The following is a 20,643-nucleotide window of genomic DNA, read 5'->3' as shown; positions in this document are numbered from 1 at the left end:
TCTATATTTTCATAAAAACATAATTAATACCATTCTTTGCTTCATAACACTACAATATATTAGTTGATATGACAAGTTTATCATTTCGATGATTAATTATTTAATTTAGCACTAAATATCGAAGCTTTAGTTAATGGAGCCATCTGGTAGCGATAGTAGGAATTACTTTCACTACAAACTTGAGCGTTTTGTCACCGATGGCGCCACTTCAAACTGTGCTTTGATTGTGTTGGTGCATCTGAAGTACGTATAGGGTTAGGATTCAGTTTAACACATATAACTTACATGCGACGTAAGCAGACGTAAGTATATAGTGTTGGTTATGGTATCCAATAGCTAAAGAAAATATCCTTTTGCATGACAACTGCCGACCCGTGTAAAAAGTTTGCATGTAAATTGCAGCAGTGTTTAAAAGGTTTGTGTGTTTTAAATGATTTTACTTAATGTAATCGAATTCGCATTTTGTAACCTTCGTTGGTATATTTGAGGTTAAGTTATGTATTGAAAAACTTGTTCATTTTCAGATAATATCTATCAGCCGTCACGCTGCGAATCTGTTATAGAAGAAATAAGACAGTGCTGTATTGTACATAAGAAGGTGTCAACAGTCTGTGAAGGAATAGATATTTCTAAGAAATACGAGCACAATACTGTTGATTATGTAAGTTTTTGGTCATTTCATTTTATTGGTTATTAATCCGTAGACGACTATGTAACTATTTTCTACATAAAATACGCGTGAGGCCTGGTCCTGAACTATTTATTTTATGGCAATTCAATATAACTTGCAAACATGTATAAAGGAATACCTAAAATACCAAACATTAGTCCATCTAAATCAATGAGTTAATAATAAAGTGTCGACACTGGGATCCTTAATAGATCATGTATAGTCGTCTAAAACTTAATTTATCCTGGAAATCCATTCAATGTTATTTCATTATCCTTTGATTTTTCACCAGAAAAACGTGCAATCATAAATCATGTTTACCCAAGACCGTGCAAAGAGGATGAAAATATGGCATGCCATAATGGTAGCTAATGTGGCATACACTTTCTATTTGGCAAAAAGAGTTCCTCCAAAAAAATAATTGATGTTTTGATGTAGCAAGTAATGTATTAATATATAGTAAATACATGTATTAATATGTACTAAATCCATGTTTTTATATATAGTAAATAATGTACCATATCGATATAGTTAAACATGGAAGCAGTGAAAAAGGCAAAGGAACGATTTAGAAAATATCCAATTCTTATTGCTCAGTGTCAGGAATCTGGTGCTAAGTATGCTGTATGTGTATCGACAAAATCTAATTTGCAAAAAAATGATTGCAAAAGTGAGTTTAATGAATTCAAGGCATGCTTAATGAAAGCTGCTTTGAAAAGTAATACGAGGTTGTAGAGAATAGAATTATATCGAGTAGGTTCTCTCTTGTTTTTTACTGCTCTATTGGTGTAGTCTTTTGTAAAAAATACATTTTACATTTAAACAATGGATACGTTATCATTTAAGGGACACTGTTTATCAGCCTTCCTACTTAGAGTAGCTTTAGTAATTTACTCGAATTATCATGATAAAACCTTCAATGTTCCATACACTGATGTGGATTATAAAGTATTTACCGATGCTGCGAGACACATGGTAGAAGGGCAATCGCCATTCGAACGCGATACTTATCGTTATACGCCATTGTTAGCTTTGCTTTTGATGCCAAATATTTTTCTACATCAAAATTTTGGAAAGGTTTTATTTTCTTTTGTTGATATTTTGGTAGCAATCTTGATCAAAAGAATTCTAACGTTCCAAAACTGTAGCGATAAATTGAAATTAATTTGTGCCATGGTATGGCTGTACAATCCTTTCACGATTATAATTTCGACCAGAGGAAATGCAGATTCGATGGCGGTTCTTTTAGTCATGTTGACTTTGGATTCGTTTCAGCGAGATAAATTTATTCTAGCAGGTTTATTGCACGCTGTCTCGATTCATTTTAGATTATACCCTATAGTGTTTAGTCTACCGATGTATTTTTCGCTTAACGAAAGATATAGTTTGATACCGAATAAAAATCAATTAAGGTTTGTACTCAGTTGCGTGGCTTTAGTAGCTCTATTAACTATCGTCAATTATTATTTCTATGGGTATAAGTATCTTTACGAAAGTCTTATTTATCACATGATACGTAAAGACACGAAACATAATTTTTCTGTTTATTTTTACATGCTATATTTATCTGCAAATCATCCACCTAGCTTACTCCAAAAAATGTTCACATTTCTGCCACAGCTAGTGTTGCTTCTGATGTTGTCATACAAATATTCGAGTAAATCTGAATTACCGTTCGCGATGTTCACGCAAGCCATGGTAATGGTCACTTACAATCCAGTATTAACGTCGCAATACTTTTTCTGGTTTTTATCTCTTTTACCATTGTGTCTCCCACATTTTGGATTAAGCGTTAAGAGATCGTTATGTCTGTGTTTTGCTTGGATCTTAAGTCAAGGTCTCTGGCTATCGGCAGCTTATTTGTTAGAATTTCGAGGGATAAATACTTTTACGTTTATTTGGATTTTTAGTTTACTGTTCTTCGTCGTCAATGTGAAAATATTGAACGATATTATTATGTATTACAAACGGTAGATAAAAATTAGTTTATTATTGATAGGGTAGATCTTTATATTTAATCGGTTATATTATTCAAATACGAAATATATCATCCATTCATTGTAATCATTACAAGGAAAAATTACTGAATAAAGCATTTTGAAAAGTACATGGATCTGCATTACATAATATACATAAAATTTGAAAACCACATTGATCCCCGATCCTCTAAGTATCCATACGAGTCGCGAGTCTGGTGGCAGTGGTAGTAATATAAAATAAGCGGTAATGATTCTTAATTTTATTCTTGCAGGAATACAAAATACTTATTTACAGATGGTTTCGTAAAGTAATAGTGGTAGATTCTTAAAAGGAATGTAGATATAGTAATAATAATACAATAATAGTAAATCTTAATGTAGTAATCTAGATCAATTGTGAGCAAGAGCATCCTTTGGATCATGTTCAGAAATATTTCTCGTCGTTTACTTCTAAGCTGCTAATGTTGATGATATTAATTATTATTGGGACATCCATCGTCAAATTATACGAGAATGCTTCTCACAATTTCCTGACGACACCACTCGAACGTATAGTAACTTCTTTTAAAGATAACAAAAAAAATACCACAACGATATCCTTCGGTCGAACGACTCGGATATCGGTAAGGCTCAAAGAAACAGTTCCTCGGTGAATATCCTTGTGTACGATTATTCACGTAACGTGATCGGGTTGAAACATTCGAGAGAAAAGAAAAAAAAAACTTTCAAACGACGTGAGACGAAATGGCCCATAACGATTCACGAACAAACGAAACGTAACGCAAGTACATTTCGTATAACTATAGGTCACCACGGCAGACGATGCAACATATAAAAATAGCATTATTTTCTTTCATTGCTTTTGTTACAGTTTAGTGAACTGTGTGCTATGTGAAATAATCTATTTTATTACCCCCGAGGGTGAATAGAGACGGTCGACCTTATTCCCGAAGTCGACTACTTCCGGTTACGACGAAACTCGTTGACGAGATAACGAGTAACGGAAGAAGCGACGTGTTTTCTAGGCCTTGCAGCGGTTTCGCGCGCGAACGAAGTCCTAAAATAGAGCTAAGGTTCGTTCAGGTGCTGCAAGGTCTGGAAGAGCTTGCCCCGAATGAGTTTACACGTTTATCGGAAAAATCAATCGTCGACACGCCGAAGATCGTCCGAGAATGATCGCGTCGCCTGAACGGAAAGTAGTTGCATCTTCGAGAGGAAAAGAAACACGAAGAGAACACCCTTCCCTCTCAGGGGTCGCTTGGAAATCGAAGTTCCTCTATCCGAAAGCAACCACCTGGAGGATTGCTACAGAGATGGGCAAAATTTGCTCCGAATGAAAGATGAATGAAAAGAAGAGGTACTCGGATAAGTTCATTCGTGATGTAACATTCTATAATTCGAATTCTAATTTTTATTCGTCGAGTAGCAGATAGAGAGTCGTTTGTCTTCTAGCGTCTCTTAATTTTGTCCATCCCTGGATTGTTAGCGTAAAGCGTGCGTTGTTGGCTCGTTAGTTCTCGTACGGGGATAGCACGGATAGAGTCCGCGAGAAGACGCGGCTGCTCGAGTGCGTTTAATGGATTGCAAAAGCGACAACACGATTTATTTACGGGGCTTTGAAACGACGTGCGTTCACGTTTTCGAAAACGAATGCACCGCCTCGCCGCGGCCGAATTATTTATTTCTTCTTTTTATACCTCGATTCTTTTTTGGTTCGTTACAAGAACCTTACTTAGAAATAAAATAAGTCTGGCACAATGCAGAGCCTCCTTGAGGGCCGCAAATTGAATACTTTGTCGTCGTGCAACTGAAAAATTAAAGGAGGAATCGAAAGGGATGTATCGGCGTTAGGGTTGATGTGTGAAGTAAAAAAAGTTTTAGTGGAAATTCTGTGGTGCGAACTTGCAAGACATTCAACGAAGAATGAATACCACGGTCTGTTACTTTCGCGACACTTCATATGGAACACTTTGTAGATGAGAGACATGATCGCTTCACATGCATGGATTAAAAGGAGAAGGGGGTGAGAACGTGAGACGATGGGAGCTATTATATGGCAAAGATTTAATAAAATATGATAACAGCGGTGATATACATTACACTGTACGAGAGATATAAAATAAACGGCACTGGCTGCTTAATAATTAGCACGTAAACCAATTAACTATAAATAATAATAGTAATAATCGTTAATATTATAATGATGCTTGATGGATGATTAATCGAGTAAACGAAATGTACACCTTAATTATAAAAGATTCCGTCGATCGATCGCGATGATTACGCAACAGAAACTTATTTAAAAGAAAAAACGTATGTCGTATATGTATATATATATATATATATATTTTTATAATAATAATAATGATAATCGTTTGTTTTTTGTTTTTAAATGATGGAAAGATAATTAAAGCACTCGATGTAATGCATGGATAAATGCATCGACTTATACGACATAAACTCAATTAATATACACAACATTAAAATAAACATCTCTTTGGTCTCGTCGTTTCGTTTCTTTTTTCTTGCTGTTCGTTTCCGTTTCAAGAATGACAGAAAAGGAACGCGTCTCGTCTCGTAAAATTCATTCTCTCGGGCGTTGGAGAAAAGTCGATTAATAAAAAAAAAAAAAAAAAAAAAAGAAAAAAGAAAAGAAAGAGAAAGTTGGAAACGCAACAAAATTCGATGAGAGAGGGCGAAGGGTGGGGTCAGAGGGTGGACAGAAGCGAAAAAACGAGAAAGCAGACTTTATCGCGCGAGCACGGTACACGTGACGTTGATAAGGGCACGCGTTAATAACTGTCGACTGTCGCGACTCGAGAAATATTGAAAACTTGAAAGCGATGCGTCACGATGTTTCTTTTTTTTTTTTTTTCTTTGTCTTCGTTTTGTACTTACATTCTTATCGATATTACAATTAAGGAAATTCGCGGCTATCCGTTGAATTCGTTCTACTATTATGTTCGTAAATCTATTTTTAACGTAATTTTCACAGCGAGTAAAAAGCTTTTTCTCCCGTTCATTTCCACCAAGTTGGATAGCCGCGAGCCTGTTTAATGTTATCACCCACGAGTTGCGGTGATAGGAAATTTTTAGCGATGGGAACGATGTCGAAACGATACCGTAGATATCGGCCAGTATAATTTATAATCTGATGTCGAACTGTATCCAACATGTAGATATCGAACGGAATTGATGTTTGATACTTTCGGTATAGATATCCAAAAAAGTACCGTTAAAATGATTAATCGTGGTATCAAGTTTATTACTAAGAAATATTCTCCAACTTAAGTTTCTTTTATTTCTGTAGATCGTTGACAGCGTTTTGAGAGACACAGAAATACTTGGTGCAACGATATCGAATCAGGATCGGCTCCCCATCGTTAAAATTAACTCGCTTATGGTTGCGTTGCAACGTGTTCGAAGCCCCGATCAATTCGAAGTCGTCGAAGGGAATGAAAAAATGCGATAGACGATAAAAGGGAATTGTTGGCACACTATCGATATCGAAGGGTGGATTTTGCGTTGCGTTCGATTCTCAACACACACACACACACTCTCTCTCTATCTGTCTTTTTCTTCTAAATTCGATTCGCTAAGGGAAGATCTTGTGCGAACGAGATGCGTGTTTTTTTTTGTCGCGGTCGTTGCTACCGCGCCTAACCGATCTTTAACGCTACAGGTACATGCGAGGAATCAGGGATCGAATCGCAACCGAACCGCACGGTAGTCGTAATCTTAAACGAATTATCATTTATTTTACGTTTCGATTCGTCGTCCTAGAAATGTTGCATCTAGATTGAAACTGTACCACGTCTCTGACCAACGATGGATGCAGAAAGAGTATCGTTTTCGACAAATTGACACGTTTCACGTTGAAACAGAAGAAAAGGGCGGGCAGTCGGGGTGTTTGTTACGTTTCCTTTTGCGCAACGAGATTCTTCGCGCTCGAGTATCAAGATCAATTTTGAATGCAACATCCCAATTTTCGTATCGATTGAATTTTGTCGGGCAGCACGAAAGAAAGGTTCGATCCTCAACGAAAAAATCCCCCGAAACACAACGACTCATCTTCTTCCCTTTGCTTTTCGCACGGAGATCTCGAAAGTGTCTAGCTAAACGATTCGTAGGCTATGATACAAAGTAATGTACACTAAAAAGGATGATTCGCTGTTCATAGTCAAATCTCTAGAGTGAAATATTTACACGGGTTCCGTATTCTCCCCTTTTGCTACGCGAACTCTATAAAATCCGTGTGCTTTCGTCGCTTTGGTCGAAAGACCGTCGATCAAACGATTCGCTGGCGAGATCAACGAGCCGAGTATCGATCGCGTTGGCCGACCGATAGTTTCCTATAAACGGTCGTTAAATTTCATCGAAGTAATTTTTTGTCAACCAAAGTCGAGTACGGTTGAAATAGGAAGCTTCGATAATGGCGATCAGTTCGATATCGTACAATTCCAACTGGCAGTCGATTCCCACGACGATTTACAGTCTTTTTATTGAATTCCAAGAAATAATTTCTTCTTCGAATGACGAAATGAAACTCGTGGAATGTAGGGGTTCAGATGGATCGTTATTCCAATGGTGGAAAGAAGTTCGCGAAGACGCCTAGAAACGTCGTGGCTTCCGTTAACTGTTCCCAAGAGAATCGGATGAACTCGCGGCGCGAATTATCGAGGTTATTAGATTACTACGCACGGTGTACGTTCGAGAGTTTCTGTAAAAACGTAGCAGTGTTTTACCTTCGACAGCTTCTTAGAATTGCGGGATTAATAGAAAAAAAAAAAAAAAACGTCGTTTAGTTTAAATTTCGATTGGAGCGTGTGGTCGTTGCGAAACGGAAGGTGCTCGCTGTCGTTTCGCAACGACCATTCGGTTGCTTCCGCCCTCGCGATACTCGCGCAACAATGATCGCAACCCACGGATCCTCCCCTGCTATCGTGGCGACACGATAGGTCGAAAATTTGTTGTTTCTTTTTTTTTTTTTTTTAAGAAATCGCAACGATTCGCTCGTATTCCATCTCGCAGGCAATTACACGCCGTTACGCGCTCTGAGAAAAAAGCTTAACATCGAGAAAAATATGGGGGTATATATTATATATGTATATATATATATATTATATATATATATGTATATATCTCCTACATATCGCTCAGTCGAGTTCGAAATAGTTTTTATACTCTGTATCGATGCGACCTGCTTTAACGCGATTTCACGATAGCGCGCGAAACAGTGTGTCCAATCACCTAAAAAGTCACTTTCCGTTTCACAATTTTGGGAATTGGGGGTGGGGGGGTTGGGAGGGGGGTGGCGACTCGATCGTTTTTCATGCCCGCGTTATCGGATTCGCACCGGTGTGATTTTTCACGTTCTCTTCGGCGATCGGGTAGGTTTATTATTATTATTCCTTTTTTTTTTCCCCCGTTTTTTTTTTTTCGTTGCCTCTTTTCTTTCGCACACGTTTTACGATCGAACACGAGCGTCGAAGCGTTATTTACACGGCGTACAGTTCTATGGCACGTCCCATCGAATCGAAACTGAAGTCTCGTCCTTTACCCTTCGTCCCTCGAACGGGAATATCCTCACCCCGATTAAATCACGAAACGTGCTCGAACGCGAATAGATGGGGGGAAAAAAACGATCGAGTCGATAAACTTTGCGAAATAGTTAGTAATAGGCCATAATTCCTAGTCGTAAAGTATGAAATGTATCAACAAATTTGAAAAACTTCCCTCGCTCATCCGATTAGGCAATATTTTCTTCCTCGTCTCTTAACCCTCGTTTCGCGTGCAGTTACGGAACGTCCGATCACGGATCGTTCGCTTAGAGAACTCGTTTAGATTAGGGCTGGGACGATTTGAATCGTTTCGTATTTAACTATCTTTCTCGGTATTCGGATACTACGAATCAATTTTGGACAGCACTAATCGAATATCGTTTCCCGAACATTATTATTTTAACGATTGAACGCAAGGCTGATCCTTCTAAGCTGTGGAATTTAAACGTGGACAGGTTTCGTTCCACGGCGCTTTTGAATATACGAACGGAGAGAAACTCGACTAATCCCAGCCCCAGCGATTTAGATTGCCTAATAATTTCGCGTTTTTACGACACAGCGCGACCAGAGCCGTGCGCCGCGTTTCCTCGTCGAGCCGTCGGGCGCGAGTCGCGCGTGATAAACTTTCAATGAAAACAACGATCTCGGGAATTGCACGAAAGGAAATGATTGCACTATAGAAAAATAAACTATTCGAAGATATTACATTATGTATACTTCCTCCCGGCGAGCTTCCTTGGACAAGACGAAGAGAAGCGTCGCGCGGAAGCTCGACGTCGCTCGAGGAGGGAACGCCCGGCGTCGGCTCCCGTTCCTTTCCTTGACTAAAGGCGAAGAAATCGATATAATTTAATTAATAATTGACAGATAACCAATTAATATGTATAGAATGGCCCCGCGGCAAGAAGGCGTAAATTCCTAAGATTCAAACGACATAAACTTTTCTAATTTTAACATCGCCGCGGACCATCCGGTACATTGATTGTAATTACTTCCCGCAGAATACTTCGTTAACCTACATCTTTATAATAGAAATCATGTGTCTGTACGTAGAAGATCTCTGTCGGCATGACCTGGCGCCGCTCGTGAACGTTGCGTCCACGCGTAACCGTTTCCTCGATTACGACTCCAGGTGAACAGGAGTATGTGTACCACTCGTAGCCAAGAAGAATCTTTCTGAGAGGTACGAGCACTTCAAATAATTTCGTCCATTTTTACGAAGCCTCTGGTAACGTTTTCAAAAGGAGGCACGATATAAAATAAACAACTACATGATGAATAATATGATTCGCCCATGTGTGCTATGTATACATGTGAAACAATGCAATGACCTTTGCCAATTTATTTTACACTGTACACCATTGGTAATCGCGTTTAAATTCCAAGGGTTAATAAACGGAGACCTCCGGATAGTGCGGACAGAATCATTTGAACCAAGTGTACCGCTCAAAGGCATTTCTCTCGGCTCCCGATGTTTTATGTGTATGTGTGTTCGTATCTCCCCTTTCTCGAATCTGTACAGTTCGGAATTCCACCAAGCAAATTACACATTTACATGTTACATGTATGGGAGCGTGTGCGTGTCCGCGCGCGTAACGCGAAAATCGAACTCGCGCCGGTGGCGCGCGCGCCCACGCGCACTAACAGTATTGTTTGCGCGATTCGGACGAAAGTCTGGAAAATCTTTCTCACTCTCTCGCCTTTAAATAGTTAACATCAGCATGAACATTGTACAGGAGTGATTGATGTACAATAAGCCGGACTTCACGGCGGACAGTTCCCGTGATTTTGAACGGGGGTTCCCGTTCAGAGACGAGCAGAATTTTCGTATTACGAACGACGAATAAAATGGAATATTCCCAGAGTTGGCCGGTGATCGGTTTTGTAGCGATCGCTTAGATACGTCGGATCAATCGACAATCATAAATTATATTCGTAATTTGAAATCATGAATCGGTAATTGGTAACCTTCCAGACCTAATTGAGTTTGATTATACGTTAATCATTAATCACGATCCCTGACAACTCGATAATCGCATTGATTAATTGCATTTTGCCCAACGCTGATAGACACACGGTTGTGCCTGACATCGTTTTATGTATTTCGTACACGTGTATGTATTCAGACATTCTTTACTACAGTTTTTCTTTAAAAAAAAAAAAGTCCTTCATCTCTAGAAGAAAATTTCGCTCATCTCCGATTACGTCGTCGAGACTGGTCGACGTCCGTCGAGGCAACGCTGAATCGAACGATGCGTAAAGTCGAAGACGATTTCCAGAACGATAACACTACGATGTATAATCCATCGTTCGAGTCAGTCCACGTTCTCCTCGACGCGACGTTCCGATCGCGAGCAAAGGAACTGATCGTTTCTAAACGATCGAACCGCGCGCGTGCGCGGTAGATCGCGGAATGTGAGAACGAGTCCTCAATAGGAAGGAAGTATCGTTACGAATACTGATTTTTTCTTTTTCGATCTTCGACGACCGATGGAACCCTCCGCCCTTGCGAGGGGAACTGTCCGCCTCGATGTTCCTGGCGTATAGTCGGATATGCACAATAGTGTTTTTTGTTCTTTTTTTCTCTCTTCACAGTTATAAAACTAACTAAATCTTACGAGATACGGTGAGCAATAATTCCAGTTATGTACAGAAATTATGTTACAGACGTCACAATATAAAGATATCATCTGACAATACAAACGTAGATTCGTTCACCTGGCAAATCGAACGTTCCCGTTCGATGCCATTCGTCGCCACTGACACGTTCGCTCGAGCTTTTCACATTTTCATCGACGTTTCCGCTGATCACCGACGCGAGTATGAGGGGCCAGTCCGTGCTGTGCAGCCTTCTCCTTCGGAATCATTTTTAATAATTGATAGGCTACCCTGTTTCGTTATCGTAATCAATGGTATTTTAACCTCGCTGTACACCGTCGCGATGTGTCGTTTTCGTTTTCTCTTTGTCGCGCCCATTTGAACCTCGCGATCGTTCCCACAGGCCATCGACGAGGAAACGTCGCGTCCCTCGTCCATGGTCTACGGAGACGTCGCAAACGAACGGAAAAAACGAACCGACATATAAATATACTTCCGAGGAGAATCCAGAATAATTTAATTAACGAGCGTAATCAAGCGGAGACCTCGCGACACTTCTTTCCTCTAACAAAGTCGCGCTCGCTCGGTTCTTACCTCTTCGATACGAGACGCGCGCGACGACTTTCATCTAAGACGTCGCATCCCTCCCCTTCGATAGTTCATTTTTTTAGTTTTCATTTAGTAATATCGTTATGTATTATTTACAGGAAGCCGTTCCACTCGCGAACGAGCTTATTTCAATAGAGTTTTGCTCTCGTAGCGCCACCAAACTATAGGCCCTATGTTCATATTGACAACAGGTGTATGATATATATACATATACGTACACATATACACACACACACATATATATACACGTGGTGCAGTGGGAATCGTAGCATCATCGAAGATGACGCGATTGGTCGCGCAAAAATAAATCGAAAATTCTCTGTTTATCGTTCCACGAGGAACCATCCCCTTGAAACACGATTTCCGAGGCACCCAGTATACACACATATACGCATATGTAAATATACATATATCTATATACATATGTATGTATACCTAATCATTTTAGCTATCTATTTTACAATGTTCGGCCTGGGTCGAACGCGTCGCTCGCGATTACAAACGCGCGTTCGCTCGTAACCGGATTCACAGGCCGGAGGGGACGCTGGATCGCGACAGGTCTCGTCGAGCGAGTCCCTGGGATCCAGCGGAATGCCCCTTAGTTCTCGTTTTAGTGCGCTTGCGCGCGATTACCGCGCGAGATCTATTAACTTTTTGTTTTCCCTACAAATAAAAAAAGGCAGCGCGCACACAGTGACGTCGTAGTAGCAGCTGAGACGTTGCCCGGTCTGGCTCCGTCTGCATATCACATATTCGAAAAAGCGTGAGACACCCGCCACTTGTCTTTTTCATCGTCACCGCAGCACCGTCCACCGGTGTCCGATCCGTACGATCGCGACACTAGCGCGCGCCTCTTTCTTAAGCAGACTGCTACTACGACCACGGCGATCCGCGACGGGATTCGTATTCCCGCGTGTTCTCGTTACACCGAACGTACGTTAAATGCTTATCGAGATCTAAATTATGCGAATAAAAAGATTGTCGATACCGAGTGGTCTGTTCTCGTTCCGAAGAGCTCCTTCGATCTGCGAACCTAACCACCGTCCTTCGTTCCCCCGCGAACCTTCGAACACTACCTTTCGATCCACGTCGGTCGTTTGTCACGCCGAGTCGATTCATCGGTTTCCATCGCGCTGTTGACGAGCGTGTTGCATTGACTTTCATGATGACGCCATTTCCTCCTGTTAAGCCCCAGACGGGGAGAAAAAATACTGTCCTCGGGAGTCGATGAAGCAACGAGAAAATCTTGTTACTCCCGTTCGGTTTTCTTAAATGGAATTCCTCGCTGTTCTCTCGGATGAACTCGACCGGTAACTGTTGCTGCTTGGCTCGATATCCATTCCTGCGCGTACCATTCCTAGAAGTCAGTCAGGAGTTACGAGTCCTCGTCAAATCACTGACCGATCTTCCTTAACGGACAGCTGACAAGTGCGACGAGCGTGTTTCTTTTTTTGCGAGTCGATGCTCGAGACGTCTACCTTGTGCGTCGGGGTCGGGGCTCGGCCGTGGAGGCGCAGCTTCATTGAATAACCGCTGTGTCAATTCCTTCGTACGCGGGGACGTATCGTAAACCCTGTCGGCTCGTCGTGCTCGTTTGATCGCGGCTGTCGACCATGGTCTCCAGAACGTCGACACTCGTCGCGTAGGTCTTCCTCTTCGCCAACAGTTTCGTCGCAACGTCCAAATCGGAGTACTGGGCGAATTCCCGTGGTTTCTCCGTCGTTCGAAATCTTCGCATTCTGGATGTCGTTCTCGGTGTCCGCCAGGAATCGAGTTGGTCTTCGGCAATGCTTTGCGCGTAGGAAGTCGGGAAGCTCCAGGAATGGGGGTCCGTCGACGACGACTGGAGAACCGGTTGCGCCGCGTCGACTCGATGACGCTGCTCCACCAGCTGTCGGTGGTCCCTACTGGCTCTTCGCAGCTGACGAAGCACCAGCTCGATGTACTTGAGCGTTTCACCGTTCTCCGTCGTTCGTTGCGCTCGTCCCTTGGCTCGAAGCTTCTTTCCGTCGATCTCGCTTGTCAGTCTCGATTCCTCTAGCAAACGTTCGACCTCTGGCGCGCGAGCGATCGTTAATTCTCGTCGTGTGGCGTGACGATGCTCCAAATCGACGCCCTGTCGATTTCCATAGCGACTGCTCCTCCCCAGCGTGTCCACGAAGAACGTCTCGCGTGGTCTCGGCGTGTTCGAGCTCGAACCCGAGCGGTGAGCCTCCTCGAGGGCTCTGCGATGTCCGAAGGCGGTGCTAATTAGGCCCGAACGTCGACGGTTCTAGTTCGGATAGACCCCCTGGCCTCATACGTGCGTCGCTAACGTCCCGACCGCCGACGTGCGTTTCACCGTCGCGACGCCACCGTTCGGTCCTCCCGTGATGTAATGCGCTGACAGGGGTGCCTGGAAATCACAAAGGCAACGTGAATTTAACCGTGGCGGCAGCGCGCGAGAGAACGTCGCAGGCAAACCTGGTTAACTTGTAAGGGAACTGGAGGTTAATATGGGGCATAGTTAAGTTTATTTTCCAAAACAAACAAAAAAGAGGTAACTACCAAGATTTTTATTTACATATTATGAACAACTGTCATGCGTTGAAACTTTATGTACCTTTCCATGCAATTTTATTCGCACTCACAGCTGTAGCGAGAAGAAATATGGTAGCATGTGAGAGTGGTCATATGTCCCACGTAGTGGGATAATATGGGCACCTATGTGGGGAATATGAGCAGCATGAATTCAATTGTATTTCAAGAGTATCAAATATATATAGTTTCAATGAATAACGCACCGTAGAATACAATTGCTCGTCGATAAATAAAGAAATGAAGAAGTTAATGGCTGTACGAGCGATATAGAGATGCGCTAAAATTGATGGCGAACATTTCGAGTACGTATAGTATTCATCGGAATAAGCAAATAAAGTGTCGGTAAACTGTTCGCATCCAGAATCCGATAGTTCCCGAGTTACAAGGCATGCATGGCAAGGTAATTATTTCGAGTGTCCTCTTTGGTTGCAATTACTATGCCAGTTTCTCTCGTTGAGAAATACGGAACTAACATGCATCGAAATTGGGGAAAACGGTTGAAACGCATGCTGTCGTTAAATAAAATTTACTCTTGTAGCTGAGAAAATAGCGGTTTCTAGAATTATGTCTGCCAGTACCTTTTTACTTATTTTTATGAATACTGTGTATACTCGAAAGTTTCGATCGTCAATTTCGGAGTTTCAATCGTGTTATCGATGTACACAGATCCTATAGCCATTAATTTCTTAATCTTCACTATTATTACTTATTTACTATCAATCCCTTGCACCGTGAATATCGCTCAAGAGTTCTCTTTATAGCGCCGATACGTTCGTTGTACCACAAAGATCGGATATTTGTTCTGGGTACTATTAAAGAACCGCAGAGAATATACAGAGCATACCAGGCATACATCTTACCGATCCCATATGTATAGCACATGAACACAGACACGCTACAAGCGTACACATTCGAAAGATCCGTTCATTTAAAGTATAAGTGTGAAAGACATGGATGTTCGTATTGCCTCGAATTCCGTTAATAACGTCGCTATCCGCGATGCTGTTTCCTTTTATCGAGTGGTCGTCCTCTTGAAGCGAGTAAACAGATAAATAAAAGGATAAGATCTGCGTCCAAAGTACGGAAAAAAACATCGACAGAAGGATGTCAATGAAAAGGGTGTGCTCGCGCAATACATCGAGAACATACTCCACCAAAAGCAAGGACACATCGATCAGTCACCAGAACACGGTTAACAAGGGTACATCAAAGAGGCTCTCGTCAACCGTCGAACGCAACACTACGCAGTCAATCACCGCAGACATTCGCTCTCACGCTTACCCTGTTTAACGATAAATGTGCTCGTACTGGTAAACGCGGTTAACATTCATCCTCTACAGTTAGTCACGCGATATATTACTTTTATAAAGTAATTTTCGCAAAAACGACAGTTTCAGCGTTACATACTCGATTCGAAAGTACGGACGATCGACGATCGCGTACGTAGGATTATCGCAACTATTAAGGACAGCCTCGGATAGCCAATTCAGATTACGTTATGATTTGTCAGTGCTTCCGAGAATAGATTACAGTATTTACAGTCGTTATAAAAGCATTATCCTCTCGCGTTATCGTCCCCTCCCGCGGCTTAAGTATTTCGATCGAACGATAAAGTGACGTTAAACGAAACGCTCGTATCGGGGGAACGATTTAACCAGGCTCGATTAGATCAACTCCTCGGTACGACTATCTCCAACGGCGTCTTATCGAAACTAGTTCAGGTGAGCGTAGAAATGTACGGCGAGATGTCGAAACTGCGTCTCGGAATTTGACACACATTCGCTGTCATTGTACTAACCTGCGGTCCAGCGCCGTTCAAGGTATTCAAGCTATTCATTCTCATTGCTTGCGTGTAGGGTGGTGGTGCTGGCGTTACTCCCGGCACCGCCGCGTGCGGCGCGTGTCTCAGCTGCTCCGCCGCTGACATTCTATTGTTCCAAAGGAAAAGTAAACGATCAGAAGGTGATCCATTTGTAAAGGTAAACGTTAGAACGTTGGCTGGCCAGCTGGCCGATCGTCGGTGAAATTAATATTAAAACCTGCCCGCGCCCGTTGCCAATCGACGTCATAAATATTCACTCTCACGATGCATAATTTACGCGGAATATGATTAATCCCTAGGAACGATTGCACAGAGGCACGTTAAATCCGTTGATCAATACGCCGTAAATATTGGACATGTTAATGACCGATGTTTTACAATGTACTGGACGGCGTACAGGCGAACGTGACGATAATCGACGCAGCGAGAAAAATGTAAGACTATATCGCGCTTGAAATGTTTTATATTTGGGTTATATGGATATCCTTCAAACTTCTATTCGATTAACGAACTCGAGAGACGTGTTTTATTTGGTCTCGTTCGCGAAAATGATCTGCATACGCGGAATAAGAAGGAAATATTTGTGTTTCCTCTTTCGAACCGCGACTTTTAATTAATGAAATTATTCATAGATTCATAAGGTTTGAAAATATGTTTGACCCAGTCATCGACGCTTCGTATGTATATAAAACGAGGTGTTCCAGTTATCGACATAGGAGCGAACCAGAGTTCGACGCTGATAAATATGCCAGATGTCGTATCACTTTTTCATTTTTGATTACTTTGACACATCGGACCTAGATATTCGATAAATATTAATAGATCTCCCTCAATTCTTCCCAGTGTGTTTTATTAGAAAGTGGCGGGTCGTGAAACTGGTTTTCCTCAAAAAAAAAAAAAAAAACAGGAAAACCTGAAATATATCGTGATCCGTGGATAATCCGAAAAGCGCGGACTTTGAAATAAACGAGATAATTTCGAAAGTATATTCATAATATTTAACGAACTCATTCGAATCGGTGATCGACAATCTTAATAACGTTAATTTAAAAATGATCGAAACGACTCTAGTAAAAAATGGAAATATAGAGCAAACAAAAATTAAGATTATTTTTTTACCAAGAGTATCAGAGTCTTTTTAAACGTTTTTCGCGACAGACTTGCTATCAATTCACGAAACGGATCGTGTCTCTGCCCGACTATAAACTCAATCGTCTTTGCTGCAGTCCGTGCTTCTCTGTAGGATTACCGAGCGCCGAAACACAATTACAGTTGGTCAAAGGTTCCTCTATTATACCGTGTCGAACTAGATTGCGGACTCGATGACACACAGGCTCTCGACAACCCTCCATTGATGCTCGAGAAAGTAGCGAAACTTTACCTGAGGTAGGGGTTTCCGTACGTCGCGGAGAAACGTGGGTCGATCGCGGGTGTCGTTTGCGACGTCGGAGTGCCCAAATTCGCGGAACTCAGACCGATCTTCTTTGAGGCGAGTATGCCGCCCGATGGTATCCTGCTTAAGGATTCTCGCGACGCTCCCACTCCTTGCGTCGTGGGCGGCATGTAATCGCGGGTGTAGTCGACGTACGGCACGTAACCGTTATTGTTACTGCCGTCCTATAACAGAAATCGAGAAGGAAAATGTTAGCGACAAATGCTGCCAACCCCGAGCCGTTTTTATAAACAGTTCATTCGGGAGCAAATGGAACGAAAAAATTGAATACGCTTCCTGATATTGTTTCGTCTAGCTTCTTCTCTCTCTTTTTACCGAGCAAACTTCCCGTCGCGAATGGACGAAACACGGGAACCGAAATATGCTAACCGCACGGAAGAGAAATTAATTCCTCCGGGGCACGGCACCGCTGTATCGTGTACAATGTAATATTTTACACGCGTCACACGTCAACTTAATCTTGTGTGACTGGCGAATAAAGGGATAACAGTCCCGTACACGAGTTTAGATCAGTTTATTACTTTATTATAAAACGAAACGAAAAGGGCTTGGCCAACGAGGCCTGGACGCAGTTCTGGGAATATTTATCGCGCGACTATGTTATTTTACACGCTACCGGTTACACCTCGGCTAACGTTAATATTGCGAAAATATTATTGTCGACTAGGATGCGTATAGCTTGATATCTAGGCTAGCGCAGGTTGAATATCGACCAATTCGTTAATCGTGGACGTTAAATGGATCTGTGGTCGATGCAGTAAATATTTGCGGTGCGGCATAAATAGGTTTAACGTGTTCGAGCGAGGGTGAATGTCTGGTGGTCGTTCGTTATCGATGCTGAAGCTAAGATTTTAATAGGCCCAGTAATTAGAGTCGCAAAGGAAGGTTGGTACGGTTGATCGGGCGATTCTACTTACATTATTTTTCGGCGGGAACGAAGGTTCCGTGTAGTCGGCGCTGTAACGATAACCCAGAGGGTTCGGTACGGGACCAGCCAGCGCCAATGCATTCACGCCTCTCGTGCTGCCTTCGCCCTCGCTGTCGAGTGCTGTCACGCTTTCTGCGTTGCTGACACTCGATCCTGCTCGTATATCCGCTTTGACATCCGAAAGGTTGCTGCTTCTGTCACTCTCTCGATATCGATCCGCGTTCGAATCTGTTTCTTCTGTCGGACGATGAAAACAGAAACCACTCGTGTCAGGGCGCAATTTTGTTAGCTCCTAACGTTAACTCGCGACTGATGGAACAAACGTTTGAACAACTGGTAGGGTAGAGTCAGCATCCTCTCATAAGTAATTTTAAATAGTAGACATATTAAATATTGGGTTGGTGCATAATTTCATAATAAAATTTAAAAAAAAAAAAAAAACGACGGATAATTATACACCAATCCAATAGTTACCGTGTTTTGTCATCGATTTGAACGATATCGCAAGCCCTATGCGTGACGTGCATTGTCCCTAATAGCTCCTATCCAGCTGTAATCAATCATACGCGAGACTTTGGAGGTGTGTGTGTGTATGTGTGTGTGTGTCTCGTTGACTCCACCCTGCCTGTCGAGGATTAAGTTGAATGCATCGGACTCGTTTGCATTCAATAACCAATCCTACGTCCGTGGAACGTTTTTCCGCGTCGTTAGCGATGGATGCCAAACGATAACGGGCGTTTCTCCTCCACGGGCGAGGAACGTAACACGAAGAAATTACGAAACGACGAGTCACGAGGGCAAAAACAATATGGAATGCGCGGTCGCTACTAATGGCGATATAATTCATTCGAACATGATATTCCACTCACGCATATCAGTCTCCTGGGTCTGGGCAGTCCTCGGCCGCGGTTGTTTGATGCGGTCACGGCACTGCAGAATGAGTATAATGATCACTCCGATCAGGATCACACAGACGACCAATCCGCCGATGATGAGAATCAGCTGCCAATCGACTGGAATCAACGCTAAGCGTCACGGCTGGTTAAAATCTCGGGTATTTAGCTCAACGTGTGAGGCGTCGTTTTTCTTTTTCAAAACAATTAAAACGACCGCGTGTAAAATAAAATTCGCACGGCCACGTGTGCCGTGGACTGCTTAACGAGGCCTGCTAAATTTTACAAAGTGTACGCAAAATGCGCGTGGACCGCGCGTGTCGGTTAATTGAATTCCAGGGAATATACGATGTAACCCGCGCATCGGTTGGCGAAACTTTATCAAACTGTGGCCCGAATCGTTAACGATACCGAGAGTAAGAATCCGAATGATGTATCGTACGCGAAATAATCGTTCATCCACGACCCGCGGCAGCGAAATGTAAATCGACCCGAGAATCAAAATGAGTTCGTCATTTCTGGATCGCGGATCGAACGCGTCGGATGCCGCGTTTTTGACGAACGGATATCGGAGAACGCGAGCGAATCGGATTCCACGAGCGGTGCGATTTTTCGTAAACCGCGATTCGGCGGTACGCCATTGCCGAAGAATTCCTTCGTTCCGCGCGAGAGCGTTTCGAGTTCTTTTCGTGGCTCGGAAACGCTGCCAATTTCGAGGCGCGGAATCGCTGGCGGAGAGGAAATATACACACCGGGGGAAAGGGAGCAAGAGATGGGGGAGAAGGGCGGTCATAATGGATACGAAGATATGAACTTACTGTGTGCCGTCAGCTTGATTATGACGGAATCCGTGCCGAAGCTATTCGTGACCGTGCAGTTGTAATCCCCAAAGTACGCGGATATAGGATCGAGCAGCGTGACAGTGCTGACGACCCTCTCGCCGGTGTATTCCTCTTGCACGTCGAAAGGCGTATTGTTCGACGAGAAATTGAGCTCGCGACCGGCGAAGCTCCATACCACCGAGTCCGCTTTTGGCACAGATATCGCGGTACACTTCACCTGCGAAATCGAGAAGGAACAGTCGAATGAAAAAGGTCTGCCGTTTCGTCGTTTGCCTCCTACGCCCGAACCGCCGATAACCGCGAAGCGCCTGCTTTTAACCGTCCGTCAGCGGAGCTGGATCAGTTTTTGATCCGCAAGCACGATTCCACGCGAGAATTATAAATCAACTCGATCATTCGATACCAGGATTTTTTTCTAACCCGCGAGTGTCCACAAAAACAGCCTAGATCCCATCGAAAAATATCCATCGCCTGTGGCAAAACCATTCGTTGTTCGAGCCATGGATTTCGGAGACGTCTCGCGACCGTGCCCGCGTATTTTCCATAAATGTCCCATCGCGAATTTCGCGGGGGGAGTTATGGGAGCGTAAATCGAGCCCGTGGCAGCGTTGTCGGGTTTTACGGGACACCGAAAATCGGACCAAAAACGAATGCCGGCGTTCAACGGACTTTCGGAAGCCCGTGGCTCCGATACCAGCGTAAAATTCG

General features: G+C 42.8%; 4 protein-coding genes and 1 long non-coding RNA gene across 11 annotated transcripts in view; 3 read left to right on the top strand and 2 right to left on the bottom strand.

The window, feature by feature from the left end:
- LOC128887465 (MAP7 domain-containing protein 1) overlaps positions 1-20,643 on the bottom strand; it is a 322,710-nt gene that overhangs the window by 177,938 nt on the left and 124,129 nt on the right. The window lies entirely within an intron of this gene.
- Positions 13-661, top strand: LOC128887536 (uncharacterized). The gene is made up of 2 exons (XR_008460054.1): positions 13-302; positions 525-661. It is a non-coding gene; the product is annotated as an uncharacterized LOC128887536 (long non-coding RNA).
- On the top strand, positions 970-1,496 carry LOC128887533 (uncharacterized). Its single transcript, XM_054143543.1, has 2 exons — positions 970-1,111; positions 1,202-1,496. Exon 2 carries the CDS (start codon positions 1,208-1,210, stop codon positions 1,403-1,405), a length of 198 nt encoding a protein of 65 aa, XP_053999518.1. The 5' UTR covers positions 970-1,111; positions 1,202-1,207; the 3' UTR covers positions 1,406-1,496.
- LOC128887508 (GPI mannosyltransferase 1) lies at positions 1,496-2,777 on the top strand. Its single transcript, XM_054143495.1, has one exon. It carries the CDS (start codon positions 1,496-1,498, stop codon positions 2,642-2,644), a length of 1,149 nt encoding a protein of 382 aa, XP_053999470.1. The 3' UTR covers positions 2,645-2,777.
- LOC128887472 (irregular chiasm C-roughest protein-like) overlaps positions 10,332-20,643 on the bottom strand; it is a 216,414-nt gene continuing 206,102 nt past the window's right edge. For 3 of the 4 annotated variants that reach the window (XM_054143410.1, XM_054143411.1, XM_054143413.1), the window contains 6 exons: positions 19,912-20,152; positions 19,070-19,225; positions 18,190-18,437; positions 17,201-17,436; positions 15,796-15,925; positions 10,332-13,812 (listed from right to left, as the gene is read on the bottom strand). In XM_054143410.1, coding sequence (XP_053999385.1) covers positions 13,714-13,812; positions 15,796-15,925; positions 17,201-17,436; positions 18,190-18,437; positions 19,070-19,225; positions 19,912-20,152 — 1,110 coding nt within the window. In that variant the 3' untranslated portion in view covers positions 10,332-13,713. The remainder of the gene's footprint in view (positions 13,813-15,795; positions 15,926-17,200; positions 17,437-18,189; positions 18,438-19,069; positions 19,226-19,911; positions 20,153-20,643) is intronic. The other variant, XM_054143412.1, reaches the window with a different exon arrangement.

Source organism: Hylaeus anthracinus, unplaced genomic scaffold (genome assembly GCF_026225885.1).
Source record: "Hylaeus anthracinus isolate JK02 unplaced genomic scaffold, UHH_iyHylAnth1.0_haploid 11989, whole genome shotgun sequence".
Classification (NCBI taxonomy): Eukaryota; Metazoa; Arthropoda; class Insecta; order Hymenoptera; family Colletidae; genus Hylaeus; species Hylaeus anthracinus.
The sequence above is the reverse complement of the archived record's forward strand: the minus strand, read 5'-3'. Positions and strand labels throughout refer to the sequence as shown.

Coding starts and splice junctions, on each gene's coding strand:
- LOC128887533 (XM_054143543.1), top strand. CDS start 1,208: ATGGAAGCAGTGAAAAAGGCAAAGGAACGATTTAGAAAATATCCAATT.
- LOC128887508 (XM_054143495.1), top strand. CDS start 1,496: ATGGATACGTTATCATTTAAGGGACACTGTTTATCAGCCTTCCTACTT.